This window comes from Eubalaena glacialis, chromosome 19 (genome assembly GCF_028564815.1).
Source record: "Eubalaena glacialis isolate mEubGla1 chromosome 19, mEubGla1.1.hap2.+ XY, whole genome shotgun sequence".
NCBI lineage: Eukaryota > Metazoa > Chordata > Mammalia > Artiodactyla > Balaenidae > Eubalaena > Eubalaena glacialis.
The window spans coordinates 16,724,038-16,740,055 of record NC_083734.1 but is presented as its reverse complement, the minus strand read 5'-3'; the positions used below and the strand labels follow the sequence as shown (position 1 = coordinate 16,740,055).

At 53.4% G+C, this 16,018-nt stretch overlaps 1 protein-coding gene and 1 long non-coding RNA gene across 7 annotated transcripts in view; both read right to left on the bottom strand.

The window, feature by feature from the left end:
• Window positions 1-1,413, bottom strand: part of LOC133080564 (uncharacterized) — a 43,847-nt gene extending 42,434 nt beyond the window's left edge. Inside the window, exon 1 of the long non-coding RNA XR_009698540.1 lies at window positions 1,190-1,413. This is a non-coding gene — a long non-coding RNA (uncharacterized LOC133080564). The remainder of the gene's footprint in view (window positions 1-1,189) is intronic.
• Window positions 1,414-5,610: 4,197 nt separating this feature from the next.
• The window catches only part of MYO18A (myosin XVIIIA), a 95,036-nt gene continuing 84,628 nt past the window's right edge, over window positions 5,611-16,018 (bottom strand). For 5 of the 6 annotated variants that reach the window (XM_061176609.1, XM_061176612.1, XM_061176610.1 and 2 more), the window contains 2 exons: window positions 13,771-13,893; window positions 5,611-6,311 (listed from right to left, as the gene is read on the bottom strand). In XM_061176609.1, coding sequence (XP_061032592.1) covers window positions 6,167-6,311; window positions 13,771-13,893 — 268 coding nt within the window. In that variant the 3' untranslated portion in view covers window positions 5,611-6,166. Of the gene's footprint in view, window positions 6,312-7,740; window positions 8,048-13,770; window positions 13,894-16,018 lie in introns of those variants that run through there. The other variant, XM_061176613.1, reaches the window with a different exon arrangement.

Sequence of the window (16,018 nt, the reverse complement as noted above, 5' to 3'; positions counted from 1 at the left end):
TAAACCACCTCAAATATAATTTGCCTGGATGGTGTCAAAACTTAATATCCTTTTTGAGGTTTTTTTTTTTTTGCCAAACTGTCATAGCTGACTTTTGATATCTAAAGCAAATTCTATCCACGCATTTAAGTATTCCGCTGGGAGATTTATGTCACTGACTTCAATTGCAAAGCACACATCCTTTTTGGAATCTCCCTCATGTATATGACCCATCACTGGGGCTGACACTACAGAAGACTCAAGTTCTCTGTAAAATTCCTTCTAAATAAATCTAGCATCCTTTTTAACTCCAAAATGGCTATTGCTCTGGAAATCACTCCTCCCAGATCAAATCCCAGAGAATGGTCTGGATTGTTCCATTGTACTGTAATGAAATTAGATTGAGGTGAATAGAGCTTAAAATATGCATTCCAGGGGCTTCCCTGGTGGCGCAGTGGTTAAGAATCCGCCTGCCAATGCAGGGAACACGGGTTCGAGCTCTGGTCCGGGAAGATCCCACATGCCGTGGAGCAACTAAGCCCGTGCGCCACAACTACTGAGCCTGCTCTCTAGAGCCTGCGAGCTACAACTGCTGAAGCCCGTGCGCCTAGAGCCCGTGCTCTGCAACAAGAGAAGCCACTGCAATGAGAAACCTGTGCACCGCAACGAAGAGTAGTCCCCGCTCGCTGCAACTAGAGAAAGCCTGCGCACAGCAACAAAGACCCAACGCAGCCAAAAATAAATAAATGAATAAATAAATAAATAAATTTAAAAAAAAAAATGAAAAAAAAATGCATTCCAGGCCATGTGGAACTGTTATTCATATTGTTGGCACCGTGTTGTTGAAACACAAATGTGATCATGTATGGGGGATGCTCTGAGAATTGTTAAGGAGCAACACAAATGTGAGGTTGACATTTCCCCCCAAAACTGTCAAGAAGTGCTTCCTTTCTAAGGGCAGGCCTTGGTGAACACCAGGCACACAGTGATTTGAGCTGAGGATCATGACAGCAATTCTTGGCTTTCTCGCCTCCCCCTTCACCCTCTGACAAGGCCAGAGTAGCTCGGAGACGCCTGGCCAGTTGCTGAAACCAAGCTGAGGACCCTGCCTGTTTCCTCACGGGGACAATGACACTTCACAGAGTTGTGATAAAGGTTAAATGAGATGTAGGCAAAGTGTATAAGCACTGGGGACATAGTAGGTGCTCACCATGGTTATACTGATTTTGTCCTCCTCATCCTCTGGGTCACTACTGACAGGCCGGGCAGGCCCCTCAGCCCCAGTCGCTACACAGCTTCAGCTCCTGCTGAGGACTTCCAGCAGCCCTTAAAAGGGCGGGGAACAGTATCGTCGGGTTGCTGCGCGAGGAGACCTGTCCTTATGCTTCTGGAATCCTTCAAGGGCAACGCCGACGGGCTCGGTCCTGTCACAGGCTCAAGGACCTTTTAAGGGGCATGGCTTCCGGGAAGCGCGCGGGGGCGGGTGGGGGACGGGGCGGGGAACCTCCAGACGGAGGCGGAGCCAGAGGGTCCGTGCTCCGGAGGCCGAGGTCATGCAAATGAGACATGAATATGCTAATATGCCCGGGTTCCCAGTGAACCGGAGGGCGCTTGCCTGGACAGGCAGAACCAGCCAGGAAAAAAGAAAGGAAATGAAGAGGACGCGGAGGCGCATGGGGCTGCTGGACGGAACCAAGCCCAGACAGCCCTCGCGCTGGGAGAAGACGTCTGTCTTCTCCCGGCCCCACTTGCGCCACCCATCGGTCCCTCCGGCTCCTCACCAAGGATGATAAAAAGGTGGGGGTGAGAGGTTCTGTTGGCAGCACTGAGGGGCTCTGTCCGAACCTAGGATCCAAAAGATTCTTGCCAGCAATTCCACCTTGTTTTACAGATGGGGAAACTGAGGCCCAAGAGGTCAAGCCTCTTCTCCAAGGTCTCAGTGCTAGCGGCAGAAGCGCTCAGTTTAGCAGGTTTTATTCGTCTGGTTTTGTTTTGCTTCCACTAGCGTCGGGGGACACCACTCCGTAGGTGAAAGAAGCAGCAGCCCCAAACATGGGAGAACTTGGTACATTACCAAGCATGTCCTGGACTGCGCACCAGGCTGGAGGATTTAGAAAAGAAGACTTCCTGGGGAAAGATGAAAGGCGTTGGGGGTGGCAGCCAGTAGCAGTAGCAGGCAAGGACGAATGATCATAGACTGGTCTGGAATACGTTGCTATGTAAAAAGTGTCGCAGCTTCCCTGAGAACCAGCTCAGAGGAAATGAAAGGGGAACAGAAAGGATTAGGGTTAGATTTAAGGCAGCACTTTCTCCCAGGGGTGATAATGGGGCCCTTTCTTCAATGACCAAGGAAGGCTGTGGACTCACCCTGTCCCTCCCACTTCTGAGGCTTTGGGAATCCATCTCCCTCCAGCCCCACACGGGCCTGCTTGGAGGACAGGAGTGAATGATTGACTTTGAAAAGTCCCCATCACTCAGGTAGGAGATCCTTCGCCTGGATGGGTCTCCTGGGCTCTTTGCTGAGGGTGAGGACAGCAGACGCGCTGGCTCCAGGGCCCTGGGTGGGGAGAAGCAGCAGTCATGGCATCTCTTGCAACACACTCCCTGCCAAATGGATTCAAATTGGCTTGGATATGAACATATGATTAAAGGAGAGGCACGATTCATTTATCAGGAGAGATTAAAGAGCGGCACCTGCGCAGCCTAGCTAGGGGACAATTAAGGAGCAAATCGCTAAGTGTCTGTGCCACCAGGCATGGGGGTGGGGCATGGGGGAAGGACAACTGGGATCATCTGCCAAGAGGACACAGGACAAAAGGAGGTAGTTTGGGAGTCACCATGTGCTGCTGTCGTCTCTGGGCACAGACTGGGCACCATGGGGAGCCTCACAGGGTCCCCCCCTCCCAATGCCTCTTATCCAGGATTCAGAGCAATCCTGAGGGTCTGAGATTAGAGAGGAAAATCTAGCGAGGCGGCTTTGAGCCTGGCACAGGGACAGATTTGCTGCCTGTTTTGTGGGAATCACTTACATTTTAGGTACCAGAGCGACCATGAGTGCACAGGTGAGGGCAGGAGCTTACAGAGCTCTGAAGGCATACCCCAAACGAAGATGGGCTCTGATGGCCTTGCAGGTCCCTGGACTTCCCTGAGGAGTTTGTGCAGAGGGAATTGCCTTCCTCCCAGCCTGGAGCCCAGAATGCTGGCCGAAGGCCTTTGCTGAAGCTTGGAGAAGTGTTGGTCATGTGAGGTGATGTCCAGCTTCCCCAGACAGCCTGTGGAGTTCCCTGCCACCACCTCTATTTCCCAGCCTCAGGGCCTTTGCTCAAGTTCTTCTTTCTTCCCAGCACACCTATCCCAGCAATATCTACCTGTGGAAGTGCTATCCTTTCTTCAAGCCCCAGCTCAAAATACCAGCTCCTTTTAGAAGCCTTCCCAGTCCCTCCCCACCCTCTCTCAGTGAGAGTGTCTCCCCTCATAACTTGCCCAAAGCAACTTGTCCTTTTATGTCTCATGTTATTATTTCCAAAGGGATCTGCCCTAGCCCTAACACATGACTCCCTGGAGGACAAACACTATGATGTACTCCTTTCTACTCACCCAAAGCTTGCACATATTAGGAGGTTAGACACACATATTTTTTGTGTTTAACTCCTCCACTAGAATATCCACTTCTTGAAGGAAGGGACCTCACCCATCCCCAGCACTTAGAACAGTGCCTAGACCATAGCGGGCAGTTATGAAATATTTGACTGTTGAGTGAATGAGCAGATGAATAATACATATTTTCTGACTTGAACAAAGCCCTCCGCCCCAGGGCAGGCTATTAGAGGTTGATGCTGGGACTTTCTATCAATAATTAACCAAAGGCCTGAGTCAGTGTGGGTGAGCAGAGTTGGGATCTTGTCTGTAGGTAGCAGGGACTTTGGTCACACCAGTTCCTGGGAGGAAAAAAGTGCACCGAGCTGTCTGAAAGCAGGAGTAAAAGATGTGAGTGACAGAACTGAACGTGAGGAGCCAGCAGTTTAAAAAAAAAATGACTTCACTTTTACTACCTTCTCTATTCCACCTTGGGGGAGGTTTCTTTTGTTCAAGATGCAGCCACTTCACACTTCTCTCCCATTCATTTTGGGGATGACATTTCCCCTTCTTTCCCTTTCTTGCCCCTTTCTGGGTGGGTGACATCACCAGAGCGTCAGCATCAGGCCTGATACCCTTTCTTGCCTACCTGTCCAAACCAGAGGAGCCTGATCGACCAGCTGTAAATACTTCATGCACGCAGGGATTATAGCTGGTCACATTACAGAAGGTAGAGGAGGAGGAGGGAGTCATTTGTTTCTTGCCCACTGCCTCTCAGCTGCCAGTGAGGGAACCACGTGTGGACTGGGGCATGAAGGCAGAGACTGAGCAGGGTGGAGAAGCCAGCACGCCCAGCCTATTCAAGTTGCCCTGTGGCCAATGGGGTTGGAGGCCAGAGAGAGTTCTGCCAAGTGTTGATCAGAAAGTCATCTTTGGGATGACTAAACTTAAAAAAAAAAAAAAAAAAAAAAGAGAGAGAGAGAGAGAAGATAGGATCTCTGTAATTGGCAAGATTTAACAATCAGAGGGACCTCAACATTCCCAAGTGGAGGCCAGGGTAGGCCAAGGCCTGGACGGCTCTGCCAAACTGAATTACAATCCACGGGCTCTTAAAATAAAAGGTGGGGTTTGTGTCTTCCTTGACCAATCCTCTCATCCACTGCCTCCGCCTGCTCCAGATGACCTGCCAAGCTCTCTGAGCAGCACTGGTCTGATGTGGGAGCAGGTCAGGGATGAGGGTGATTCCCCCAGGTCCCCACCAGAGTCCTCACTCTGCTCCCCTGTGACCACCCTGGACTTTACCTGAGCCTGAAGGAACAGGCAGGAAAATTGGCAGAGCCAGGAGAAAAAGGACATTTATTTCCATACATCAGGTAAACAGGGGAAGAGAGCACAGCCCAATGAGTACAAACCAATTGCAGGAGAGAAGGGGAGACAGCAGATGGGAGTGGCACCAGGCACTGCCCTTGGGCCCCTGTCTGGTGGTGTTGGTAGGATGATCTTTAGGGTGGGAGCTGGGACTGTCAGTCTGCATGTTATGTCTGGGATAAGTGCGTGTGGGCAGGGCGACTGGAAGAAGAAAAATGACTCAGGCTCAGGACACAGGGTGAGGATTCGCATCTAATACACATCAGTACTGACCAAAGCTTCCATCTTCAGTTTTTCTGATCACGAGCCCTCAACCCAAGGCCTTCCCTCTCAAGCTGAGCTTGTGATCCAGGCAACTTGGACAGAGGGGGAGGGAGGCAGTGCTTGGATAAGCCCTGAATTGGCATTAGGTGGAATGGGTTTACTCTTCAATGGGTCATTGCACTTAACACACTGATGAGACAAAGAAGGGTAGGGGCTGGAAGTTCTGGCTGGTACAGATGCACCCCCGTCTGTGTAGGCCTGCTCAGCTCGAACCCAGAAGCACCTGAGAGCCCCTCCCCACACGGACTCTTAAGAACCTGGGCCCAGCTCTGCTCATGGGTCTCTCCAGCTGCACAGAGAAAGGACTGCTCTCTGAAGAGTAAAGATGAAGCTGAGGTTCCCCTAGTCATTCCCGGTAAGGGGAGGCGGCCGGCTGCCACCACAGCCCCCTCCCCCTCTCAGGGATGCAGCTGTGATGGAGAGGTTGGGTATTTAAATTAAAAAGTAATAAGACAGCAGGCACTGAGAAGAGAAAGCCCTCCCCCAAGTCATGGGGAAGGAATTGCTGTTCCCACCCCAAACCCCTCCCCATGGACCCAGCAACCCAAGAATGTCCCAGTAGGCAATCTGTCCACCGTCCCTGAGCGGGGGGGGGGGGGGGGGGGGGGGGGCGGGGGGGAGGTGAGGCTGAGATGGAGGTCAACTTGCTGGCTCTATGCAGTGCCAAGCCACCTGCCATCCACCGTGGCCCAAGGCAGGAGCAGAAAGTTCTCTTTTCAGAACTGCTCTTCCCTCCACCTCTTCCACGTGGAAACGTCAGATACCCACTGCCTGGGAAGCCCCCTGACCGAAGAGGGTCGGGTGTTTCCCATGCAGATCAGCAGTCAGGTGGGGGAGACCCGTGCCCCGCCATTTCCCGGGAGAGGCGCCGTGGCAGCAGTAGGCCGTGGGTGGGAGGGGTGCACACCACTCCCCTGGGCTATGCGTTGGTCTCTGTCTGCTTGGCCTCTGTGTCGCTGTCACTCAGATAGTTGTGGGAGTATCGGGGCCTGGAGGTGCTGTCGAGAGGGTCGTGCTCATCATCTGACCGGTCAGGGGCAAGGGACTTCCAGTAGCTGGTGGGGCTGCAGGGAGAGAGGAATGAGGTCACAGAGGAAGGATGCTCTTTACATCCAGCACCAAAGCCTTTGGTCCTGAGGAGGCCCCCCAAACCCTGTCACAGCATTCCCCCAAAGTCACAAATTGAGAAGTAGAAGACTTCCCTGGCTTCCCCAGAAGATACTCAGAGTAGTAAGAGAAAGGAGCACATCGTTTTGACTCTGAAACCTTTTACAACTCCGAGGAAAGCAATGCTGAAGAGCAGTGGGTCTCGAACTTGAATGTGCGTAAGAATTGGCTGCAAGATCCCTGGGTTCTTCTCCTGAGAAGTTTTGATTTGCTAGCTCTTGGGTGGAACCCAGGAATTCTGCATTTTCATCTCCCTCCCCAGAAGATTCTGATACAGGCAGTCCATGGACTGCATTGACTTGGAGACTGCAGGTCTGGTGGTTACACGACTACAACCTGTCTTAGTAAAGTTCCTCCCAAAAAGAGTCCTTCTAAGAAGGAGGGGCTTTCCCCATTGAATACTCCCAGATCATAACCCTTCTTCCTAATCAGGTTTTCCTAAGGCCGGTGAGAGTTTCTGCCCTTGACCATGATATCATCTACTCACAAGGAACAGAGACTCAGGATGTAGGAGCTGGTAAGACCTCTGTTTCAGGGTGGCATAGTCATCCCTTTCTTGGTACCATAATCCAACCCCAAGGCTTTCATCAGGCCATTGGGAGCCTCGCGCTCTCCCCTGACCAAGATATGAAGAAGCATTACTCCCTGGATGGAGCAGACTCATGGCGTTGAGCATGGATGGGATCTCATTTCCACCTCTAGTCACCTTCTCTTTTCTTTCTTTTCCAAAGCCTTAGAGCAGCCTTCCCCTGCCCCTCCCACCTCCACTGCCTCTGCCAGTACAAGTGCACTGTAATTTCAGCAATGCTGCAGAAAATGCAGCCCAGGGTGGCTCCACCCCTACCAGTGCCCTGCACTCAATGGGCCCCTCCCTGCCCAGTGCTCTCAGGGACACAGCCCTGCTTCCAGATCCTAGAGAGCTTCCGCTAGTATTAAACAGGACTCCTGTGATCCCACTGTCTAAAATTCTGATTTAAGAATCTGAGGAAGGCCCTTGTTTACTAGCGCTTTCCAAGTTCTTCTATCTCCAAACCAAAAGAGGAGGACACAGCGTTCTGCAAGAAAGAACCACATGCTCAGCTTTTCCAACTGTGTTGAAGAAAGGATTTCATCACTGAGTATTTCCTGTAATGTGAGACACTGTCTTAGGCACTCTGGATGTGCTATCTTATTCTTCACCACATGAAATGGCATGAGGAAGCTGGTTCAAAGAGACGAAGCACCTTGCCTAAGGTCACACAGCCAGTATGGAAATCTGAACCTGGGACCTTAGACCTCAAAGCCTTTTTTTTTTTTTTTTATTGATTGATTTATTGATTGATTGATTGCTGTGTTGGGTCTTCGTTTCTGTGCGAGGGCTTTCTCTAGTTGTGGCAAGCGGGGACCACTCTTCATCGCGTTGCGCGGGCCTCTCACTATCGCGGCCTCTCTTGTTGCGGAGCACAGGCTCCAGACGCGAAGGCTCAGTAATTGTGGCTCACGGGCCCAGCTGCTCCGTGGCATGTGGGATCTTCCCAGACCAGGGCTCGAACCCGTGTCCCCTGCATTGGCAGGCAGATTCTCAACCACTGCGCCACCAGGGAAGCCCCCTCAAAGCCTTTTGATGACTCCACCTTGCTGCCAGACCGGTTACCTGAGGAGAAAACCAGATGAAACCTGCATTCTCCCCACTGGCCTGGGCGAGAGCCCAGGGGGTGTGTAAAGACAGGTCTTTCTTTCTCTCTCCCTGGGGAGATGGAAGAGCCTGATAGAAGAGCCTGTTCAATTATGCAAAACGGTTTAGGAATGGGGCAGTCTGGTTAATATTTATCGTATTTCTCATGAACGAATTACCATTTTTAAAGGAATCAGAATAGCACAAAACACATTTAATATAAACTAGTCTGAACATAAATGAGTTTTACTTTGATGGGCCAAAGGCACTTAAGGACTCTGGGACGTCTCAGGGACAAAATTATAAAGCTCAACGATGACTGTGCAACATAGAAAAAACTGGGGTTATTTTAGCTTTTGGGTAGTTTGAATTCTGAATTAGCGGGAGCCTGATTTTATTTTCATTTTTTAGACAGAACTTCTGGGCACCCAACGCTAAGGTCTGCTGTTGGGCAAAGGAAGGAATGGCTTTGTGGAAAGACAGTGGGGTTATTTTGTGGGCAGAGGGGGGTGAGGTAGATGCCAGGGCTGGGACCCAGATGCAAATGGGGTGTTCCTTTCCATCCTCACACCTCTCCTCAGAGTGGAGCTGCAGACCCCACTTCCATATTCCTGTGCCTGCCAGGCAGACACCTGGATAAACGACAGCTGGGTTTCAACACTGTTCCATCCAGATGCTGGGTGCAGTGGCAGAGGCAGCCGGGAGGGCTAAATGCCAGGCCTCTCTCCCCTGCTCTGTGCAGCCACAAGACACCCCTGCTCCCACCCTGGGTGCTCTTTAGCCAGTTTCCTTTGTGGCTTCTACAGCCACAGCTGTTGGAGAGTCAACAGCAGGCAGCTGGCTCCCTTCCCTGGGGCAAGAGTCAGGGCTGCAATTTGAACATTTTAACCACGTTGTTTCAAAAGCTTTCCTCCTCACAAGCCAGTGTCTCCTGCTCAATGCTGTCACAAACGATTTGGTGCATAAGCTAATTCCCACTGGGCGAGCAGCCCCCTCCCCTTGCCTTTGCTATGGATGCTTTCGTGTTCTGCATTCTTGCAGGTCCCCATCACCAGGTGGGAAGCTAAACTGCCCCCACTCTTGGCAGTTTATTCACCCAAAGCCATTCATGCTGAGTCCAACTAGGTCCTCCCTCCCCTGGACCTTCTCTGCCAGCTCTGTACTGGTTGGCTAGCTTCTGGCTTGGTGCCCACTCTGGCCGCAGTGAATCCAGTCCTTGTTGGAGGTGGCGGTGTGTAGGGTTTCAGGACTACTCCTGCTTTCCTGGTGGACAAGAACTGTGCTGGTGGCTGAGGGAAGAAACAGGCTTTGTGTGTTTTTGCTCTTGCTGGGTCAAGGGTGATGATGGGCTGAGTCACTGGGGTCTGAAATCCACCAGTTGCTGGTCGGTGTGGGATGGCCTGCCTAGGCCCACGTCTCCCTCTTCAGGTATTGGTACCGTGCTCAGAAGGGCCTGGCCCTCTCTGCTTTCCAAACCTCCTCCCATGGCCCATCAGCTGATTTCCCGTGCTAGGGGAGCAGGGCACTCAGCAGGGCTGCGGAAGGAAGGGCTGAGATGGTAGACACAATATTATGACCCCTGCCTTTTCTCACTGTGGTGCTGACAACAGCTCCCTAGTGCAATTGAGATGCTTCCAACTCTTCCCAGAGCATCCTGCAACCATCTGCCACATGGGGGGAATGACAGAGCAGGGGTAAGCCCAAGGGCTTGGTTTCGGAGCAGCTCAGGGCCCACAGAATCTGAGTTGGCCATGAGCCTGGTCTGGGTTCAAGTTCCACCTCCCCCATACCATCCCCCCAATCCCATCCCATCACCATCTCCAAATAGCTACAGGTAACATTCACTTCCATGGGCTCCATTCCTTAAAACAAAACTGGTCCCTTTCGGTAGAACCCAGCCCAAGTCAGTGTGCTTGGGCAGCTGCTCCACTGCACAAGAGGCCCACTAGCACGCGACAGGTGTGTGTTAGTTCATGCATCTAGGAAACACTGCCCGTGCCCCAGGGGGCTGTGCTCTGGGGTCATACCTCCTGGGAAGCAGCAAGCTTGCCCTGGGAGGGTACCACGCCAAAAACAGCTTCACATAACCAGGGTGATCCAAATGTCACCACCCACCAGGGAAACTGGCAACAATAGTATTCCAGTGAGTCAGTCTTCGCCTTTCTTCCGAGTGGGGGTGTGGGCATAAAGGGCCTAACAGCTAGATCTCCCTCCCACAGGGAGAGGGCTGGGGGAGGCAGGAGAGCCAGGAGGGGGCTGTCACTCAGCAGTTGCTAATTTCTATTCATTAAAACTTTACAAGATGAGCTAAGATGAGGTGACGCTCATGTGTGGGCTTCGGGTAGGAGGGGTGGGGAGAGAGTCAGGCATCTCCAGGTCTGCTGCAGGGCGCGGTGATGTGGGCGCTGCAGCCCTGTAAGCCTTGCACTCTTAGGCTTGAGACACATGCCAGAGAGGAGGGTGACCTGCAGGTGGGGGAGAGCTGAGCAAAAGGCCCCTTAATAGCTGATAGCCAGTGATGTACCAACCCACGCCCGGGGGTCAGCTAGAGCCCTTTCCTGGACTCAGCGTGTCAGGGTCATGGACAGAAGTTCCGTATGGGTGCTGCCAGACACATACAGGAAACATTTTGCTCATGTGCTCTGCCTTGGGTCGTATGGAGGAGTAGTTAAGGGCCAGCTGAATAGACTCCATTCAGATCCTGGCAACATCACTTACCAGCTATGTAACCTTGGCAAATAACTTAACCTCCCTGAACCTCAGCTTCTTGTTCTATAAAATGGGGCTAATCAGACATTTGTTATGGGGTTAGTGTGAGGATTAAGTGAATAAAATATGGCAAGTATCTGGCGGGGGGGATAGGGGGTGGTCCCTGGCCCAGGGTTAGGACTTGATAAGTGGGAGCTGTGACGGACATCACCAGCGAGTTCAGCTGATTGGGCTCAGGGCTCAGAATGACTAATCAGCTCAGCTGGCCCCCGCTCTCTGAGGTAGCCAGGAGGCTCTCCGAGGCCAGGCCTACCCGCGAGGAATGCAGGAAGGGCCTGGGTGGTGGTGGGTGGGACGGGAGCACGTTAGTTCACACCAAGCGGCACACACCATGCTCTGCACTCCACACCAGGTGCCACCTACTGCACTAGTCGCTCTCGGGGCGGTACAGGTACCGCATCATCAGGCTGTCCACCTCTTTCTTGCGCTTCTTCTCCTCCTTCCGAGACTGTCGGCGCGCCTGCCCAGCCTCCTTGTCCTCCGCAGCCGGGCCCTTCTTCACGCTCGAGCGGCTGTGGCTTGAGACGGTGGAGCCACTGGATGTCGATGAGGAGGACTCAGACTCCGTCTCTGTTCTCTTCCTTCTCGATCTGGACTTCTTCTTGCTTTTTCGAGAGCTCCCCTTCTTCCGCCGCCTGTGCTCCGAGGAATCTTCGGAGCTGGAGCTGGAGCTGCTCCTTCTCTTGCTCCGGCTCTTCCGGCTGCTGCGGGACCGAGAGACGTCCGCAGCAGAGGCTGAGCGGCGGATACTGGTGGCTCTCTCCGGGGGGTCCAGTTGGGCGCTCCGGGTACTTTGGATGCTCTTTCGGTCATCCTCCTCAGAGTCAGGCTCCAGGCTGCTCCGGTGGAACGGGACAGGTTTGTAGCTCAAGACCTCATTGATGGCAGCCTCCAGGTCTGGGTCTAGGTAGGAGCGACGGCTGATGGGGCGGATACTGGAGCCGAGAGACTCATCCGTGGCGGAGGCGGAGATGCGGGGCTGGGGTGGCACCGACAGACTGCGGGCCAGAGACGGGTAGCTATACTGTGAGTGGGCCTCACTCAAGGCCACACTGGCTCCATCGTCCCAATCATCCAGGCGGCTCCGGCCCAGGGACAGGCGGGAATCGGGGCTCTCCCGGCTGAGGGCTGAGGCCCGGCCCAAGGAAGGGCTGAGGGTCCTTGACAGGCTGTCGAGCCTCGAGGTGCTGCGGCGGGAACTGGGGGAGCCCGACAGCGAGAAGCTCATGGAGGAGCAGGCCCCATCCTCGCCGGAGCCACGCTGTGTGGCCGAGGAGGCCCGGCTGACGGGCGCAGAGACGGCCGAGGCCCGGTCAAAGTCTGAGCCCCACGGCTTCTCCAGCCCCCGGCTAGAGCAGCCCCCGACCCCGGAGAAGACGGAGCCACATTCCTCAGGCTCCTCGGACTTCCTGCCCAGGCCCAGCTCCTCCTTGGGGCCCCCGCGGGCCTTCCGGGGGGGCCTCTCGGGGGAGGCTGGCCGCTCGCTCAGGGTGGTGAAGAGCGAATCCTCATCCCCAGTGCCCCCGATGGAGTCCTTCAGGGTGAGCCGCTTCCGATAGCTCAGGGAGCTCAGCACGGAGGCCGGCCTCTCCTCCACCCCCTTGCCCTCCTTCCCCAGGGTGTTGAGGGCCGCTCTGCTGTGCGGGGGTGAGGCCGGGGAGGAGAGAACCGGGAGTGGATTAGCAGCAGCAGAGAGAGAATGAGAGAGAGAAACAAGCATTAAACGTAGAGAATAAAGACACCGGGGGAGGGAGAAAGGAGGAGAACTCGGCAGCGGCCCTGGCAAAGTGGCCATGAGAGCGTCGGAGGAAATGAAGCAAAATAATTTGCGTCAGTGAAAATAGCTTCATGGAGAATGTCATGTAAATTAGACTATTGTTCTATTTCATCACTTTTTCCCCTCGAAAACGTCTAGTTCAATTTATTTCATTGTCAACTACCTGGAGCCTGGTGCTGTGCCATGGTGAATGACAGTGGGGCGGGGAAGGTGGCATTATCTGCAATAACAAAATGTTGTTTGGCTGAGTAAATTAAACCAATTAGAGGGGGCCGCTGGGTGCTTGCGGTGAGGGGCTGGACTTGGGAAGGGGCCTCAGGGGAGCTGGAGAAGGAGAAGGATTACTTTTTCTACCCAGCTCACCCAGCACTCTCTGGGAGGAGGTGGAACGGCGTGCCCTGGGGGATCAGGATGGCTCTGAGTTGGGAGGGGGGAGTCAGCAGGGAAGTGGCCACAGGAGGGGTGGGAGCAGAGGACCCCGGCTGGCCCGTAGGTGAGGGATGGGAATTGGAGACCTGGATTTCAGGGGTAGCTGCCTGTGTGATCAGAAGACTGTGACTGGGCTGGAAAATAGGGGAGCAAGTTCCCCCAGTGGATGGGTGTTAGCAGAAAGCATGGTGGAGGGTGAGTGAAGAGACTAGAAGAAGAAGAGAATGGGCAGAGAAAGACAGAAATGTGTCTGTAGCTGTGACAGGGAAGTCAGGGGAACTGGGGCCTTTTCTGCTGCTATTCCTACTAAGACCTCAGAGGTCCACAGCCGGCCCGGACTGGCCTTGTCCAGGGTGTGGGATCCAGAGTCCCCCTGTGCCCCATTTCAGTCTTGATTCCAAGGGCCCAAACCATCAGGTAGTCCGTTCAACATTTGTTGAATGAATAAGTGGGGATGAAGTTAAACCTACACCAAACCAAAGCCCTGAAGCCTGGTAGGAAAACATTACCTCGGAAAATTAAGGGTGCCGCAGACCCTGACTAAGAAGAAACCAGGCCTCCTGTGCTCATCTCATGTGCCAGGGGCGGGCCTGGGCCCCTCACGCACATACCAGGCAAGAGAGAGACGCAGGTGGCGTGAGGCCCACCCTCTTTGGGATCAAGGCGCTGCTCATCCATCCCTGGGGCACGAGGTGGCCTTTCCTCCCACCTAAGGCCACATGCTCACCTAGAACTCTTCAAGCTGCCATCATCGGAAGCCGCCTTGGAAGGCCCCTTGTTTTTGGACAACCATGACTTGACCCCGTCGACCCGGTCCTCCAGCTCTGAGTCCACATCTGAGTCCCCCTCGCTGTGGGATGAGGAGCAGAAACATAGGCAAGGCTGGGAAGAGGTGATCACCTGGTGGCCCAGGAGGCGGCACCAAAGTGGCAAAGCAGGTTTGTCTTGGGTGGGGGTGGGATGCAGGGCAGCATGCGCATCAGTGAGTCAGAGATAACAAGAGAAGTTAGACGGATGAGCGCACCATTCACAAGGACCCTGCCCCGCTCAGCAGGCCACATTGTGTGACAGCCATCGAGAAGACCCTGAGGAGCACAGAGGCACCTCCACCCCACTTTCTGTGACAGGCTGCTGTTCAGCCAACCAATCCAGTGAGAACAGGGAGACCGTCCATTCATCAATTACAGCTAAATGGCTTTTGGTTAAAAAGAGGAGTCCTGGGCCCTTCAGCTCCTCCCTGAGGCCTATTCTGCTGTTCTTGTCTGCCTGCTCCCAAAAATGTGGCTACAGCTGCTGCCACTTTCCATGCCTTCACTGCAAGAGCTGGGCTGCTGGTGATGGAACAGAGAAGTGAAGGGCTTCATTATGACTTCAAGTGAGCTTGAACCTGGAGTCTCCTGAGCTGATGCAGTGCCAACTTGGGCACTATAGGCCGTATCGCAGACCCATCCTGTGACTCCCCTTGGCCCTTAAGAAACAGAAAGGACAAGGAGGGGACCGCAGCATTTCCCGAGGGGTTCGTAACAGCTTCAAGATTCAAGCTGCACCTGGAGATCCAGTGGGGCCCAGAAATCCCAGGCAAGGGCTCTGTCTCTCCCAGTCTCCTCTTCCACCCTCAGGAAGCCTCCAGCTCTTGCTCCCCCAGGGCTTTTTTCTGGCCAAGCTGGCCTGAGCCCTCTCGACTTGCAAGAAAGCCCAAAGGAGTCAAATTCTGATGCTGGAATCACGGTGACCTCCTCACACAGCAGCAGGGGCTTGGAGATAGCTTCTGAGTGAGACCGCTTCTAGAATTCTGCAAAATGTCTGCTCACCACGTTCCCTGCCATGGATATGCTAGGATTTCTCCTTGATATAAATTTCCTTTCATCTGTGTCAACAGGAGCAGCCCCATTCCTGAATTATGTTCTTGAATAAATAGCCACACTGGTGCGCACGCGTGCGTGCACGTGCGTGCGTGTGTGTATGCACACACACACACACACAGAAGAAGCCACCAGACTCTGTTCTGGGGATTGTGAGACAGCATGACTCGTGGGGAGGGGAATAAAGAAGCATATTTTATGGGCTTCTGTCAAATACAGAATTATAACAAAGACCAGGCTGGCTGATGCCCCGGGTAAACAGGAGTTTAGCAGACAGCCCCGAAACCGCTAATGCAAGCCCTGTGCCCGTTCAAGCCTGGCAGATTTACTATGGTGCACGGGCCCTGTGGAACGCCAATACCACCTGACTTATACACCCGTGCAAAAAACCTCCTTCTCTAGCTTCAGAGCCTGTAATTTATCACCGCCGTTCATAACCATATTGATTACCATTAGAAAGGAGGTGCTGTATGCATCGCAAAATCTATGTCTACATGTTAAAAGCGTTTCTGTATAAATCTCCCTTAATACTGTGCTGCTTACTGCTTTCATTAGGGTTATGGCAACAACAACTGTATCTCTAAGTAAATCGAAACATTATTTTTCTGGCTGCCTTAGCACACTCCCTCAATAACTTGGAGCTGGGGCCCAGAGCTGCTGAGGAAAAGACCCCCTCTGCTGTCAGCAGGAACCTGGCTAGGACTGCAGGCCGTGTGCCTGCATGAGTGCACGCTGGTGTGTGTGTGCGCGTGTGCAGTAGTTTAGAACATGATCTGAAATGCGCATTTTATCAGTCCTCGAAGCTCCTCCAGCCCAAGGATGGCAGGGCTGGAACACACAGGGGACAGACAGTCACGGGCCCAGAATATGAATTTGCCTCCTGACATTCAGAGCAGCGAATGGGTTGAGAAGCTGGCCTGCCCGCCCTTGCCTTCCCTTTAGTTTCAAGCCTATAGAGGATGTTTGGATTCTTTTCCTTAAATAATCAGGCCCCTAAGCAAACTCCAGGGGCAGGCAGGCTCGCGGGGCAGTTGAAATTTTAAATGGTCGGAATTAAACCTCGCGTCAAATACAATTTATGTCCAGGCTCATGTGCTATTAGTTAACTGGGAG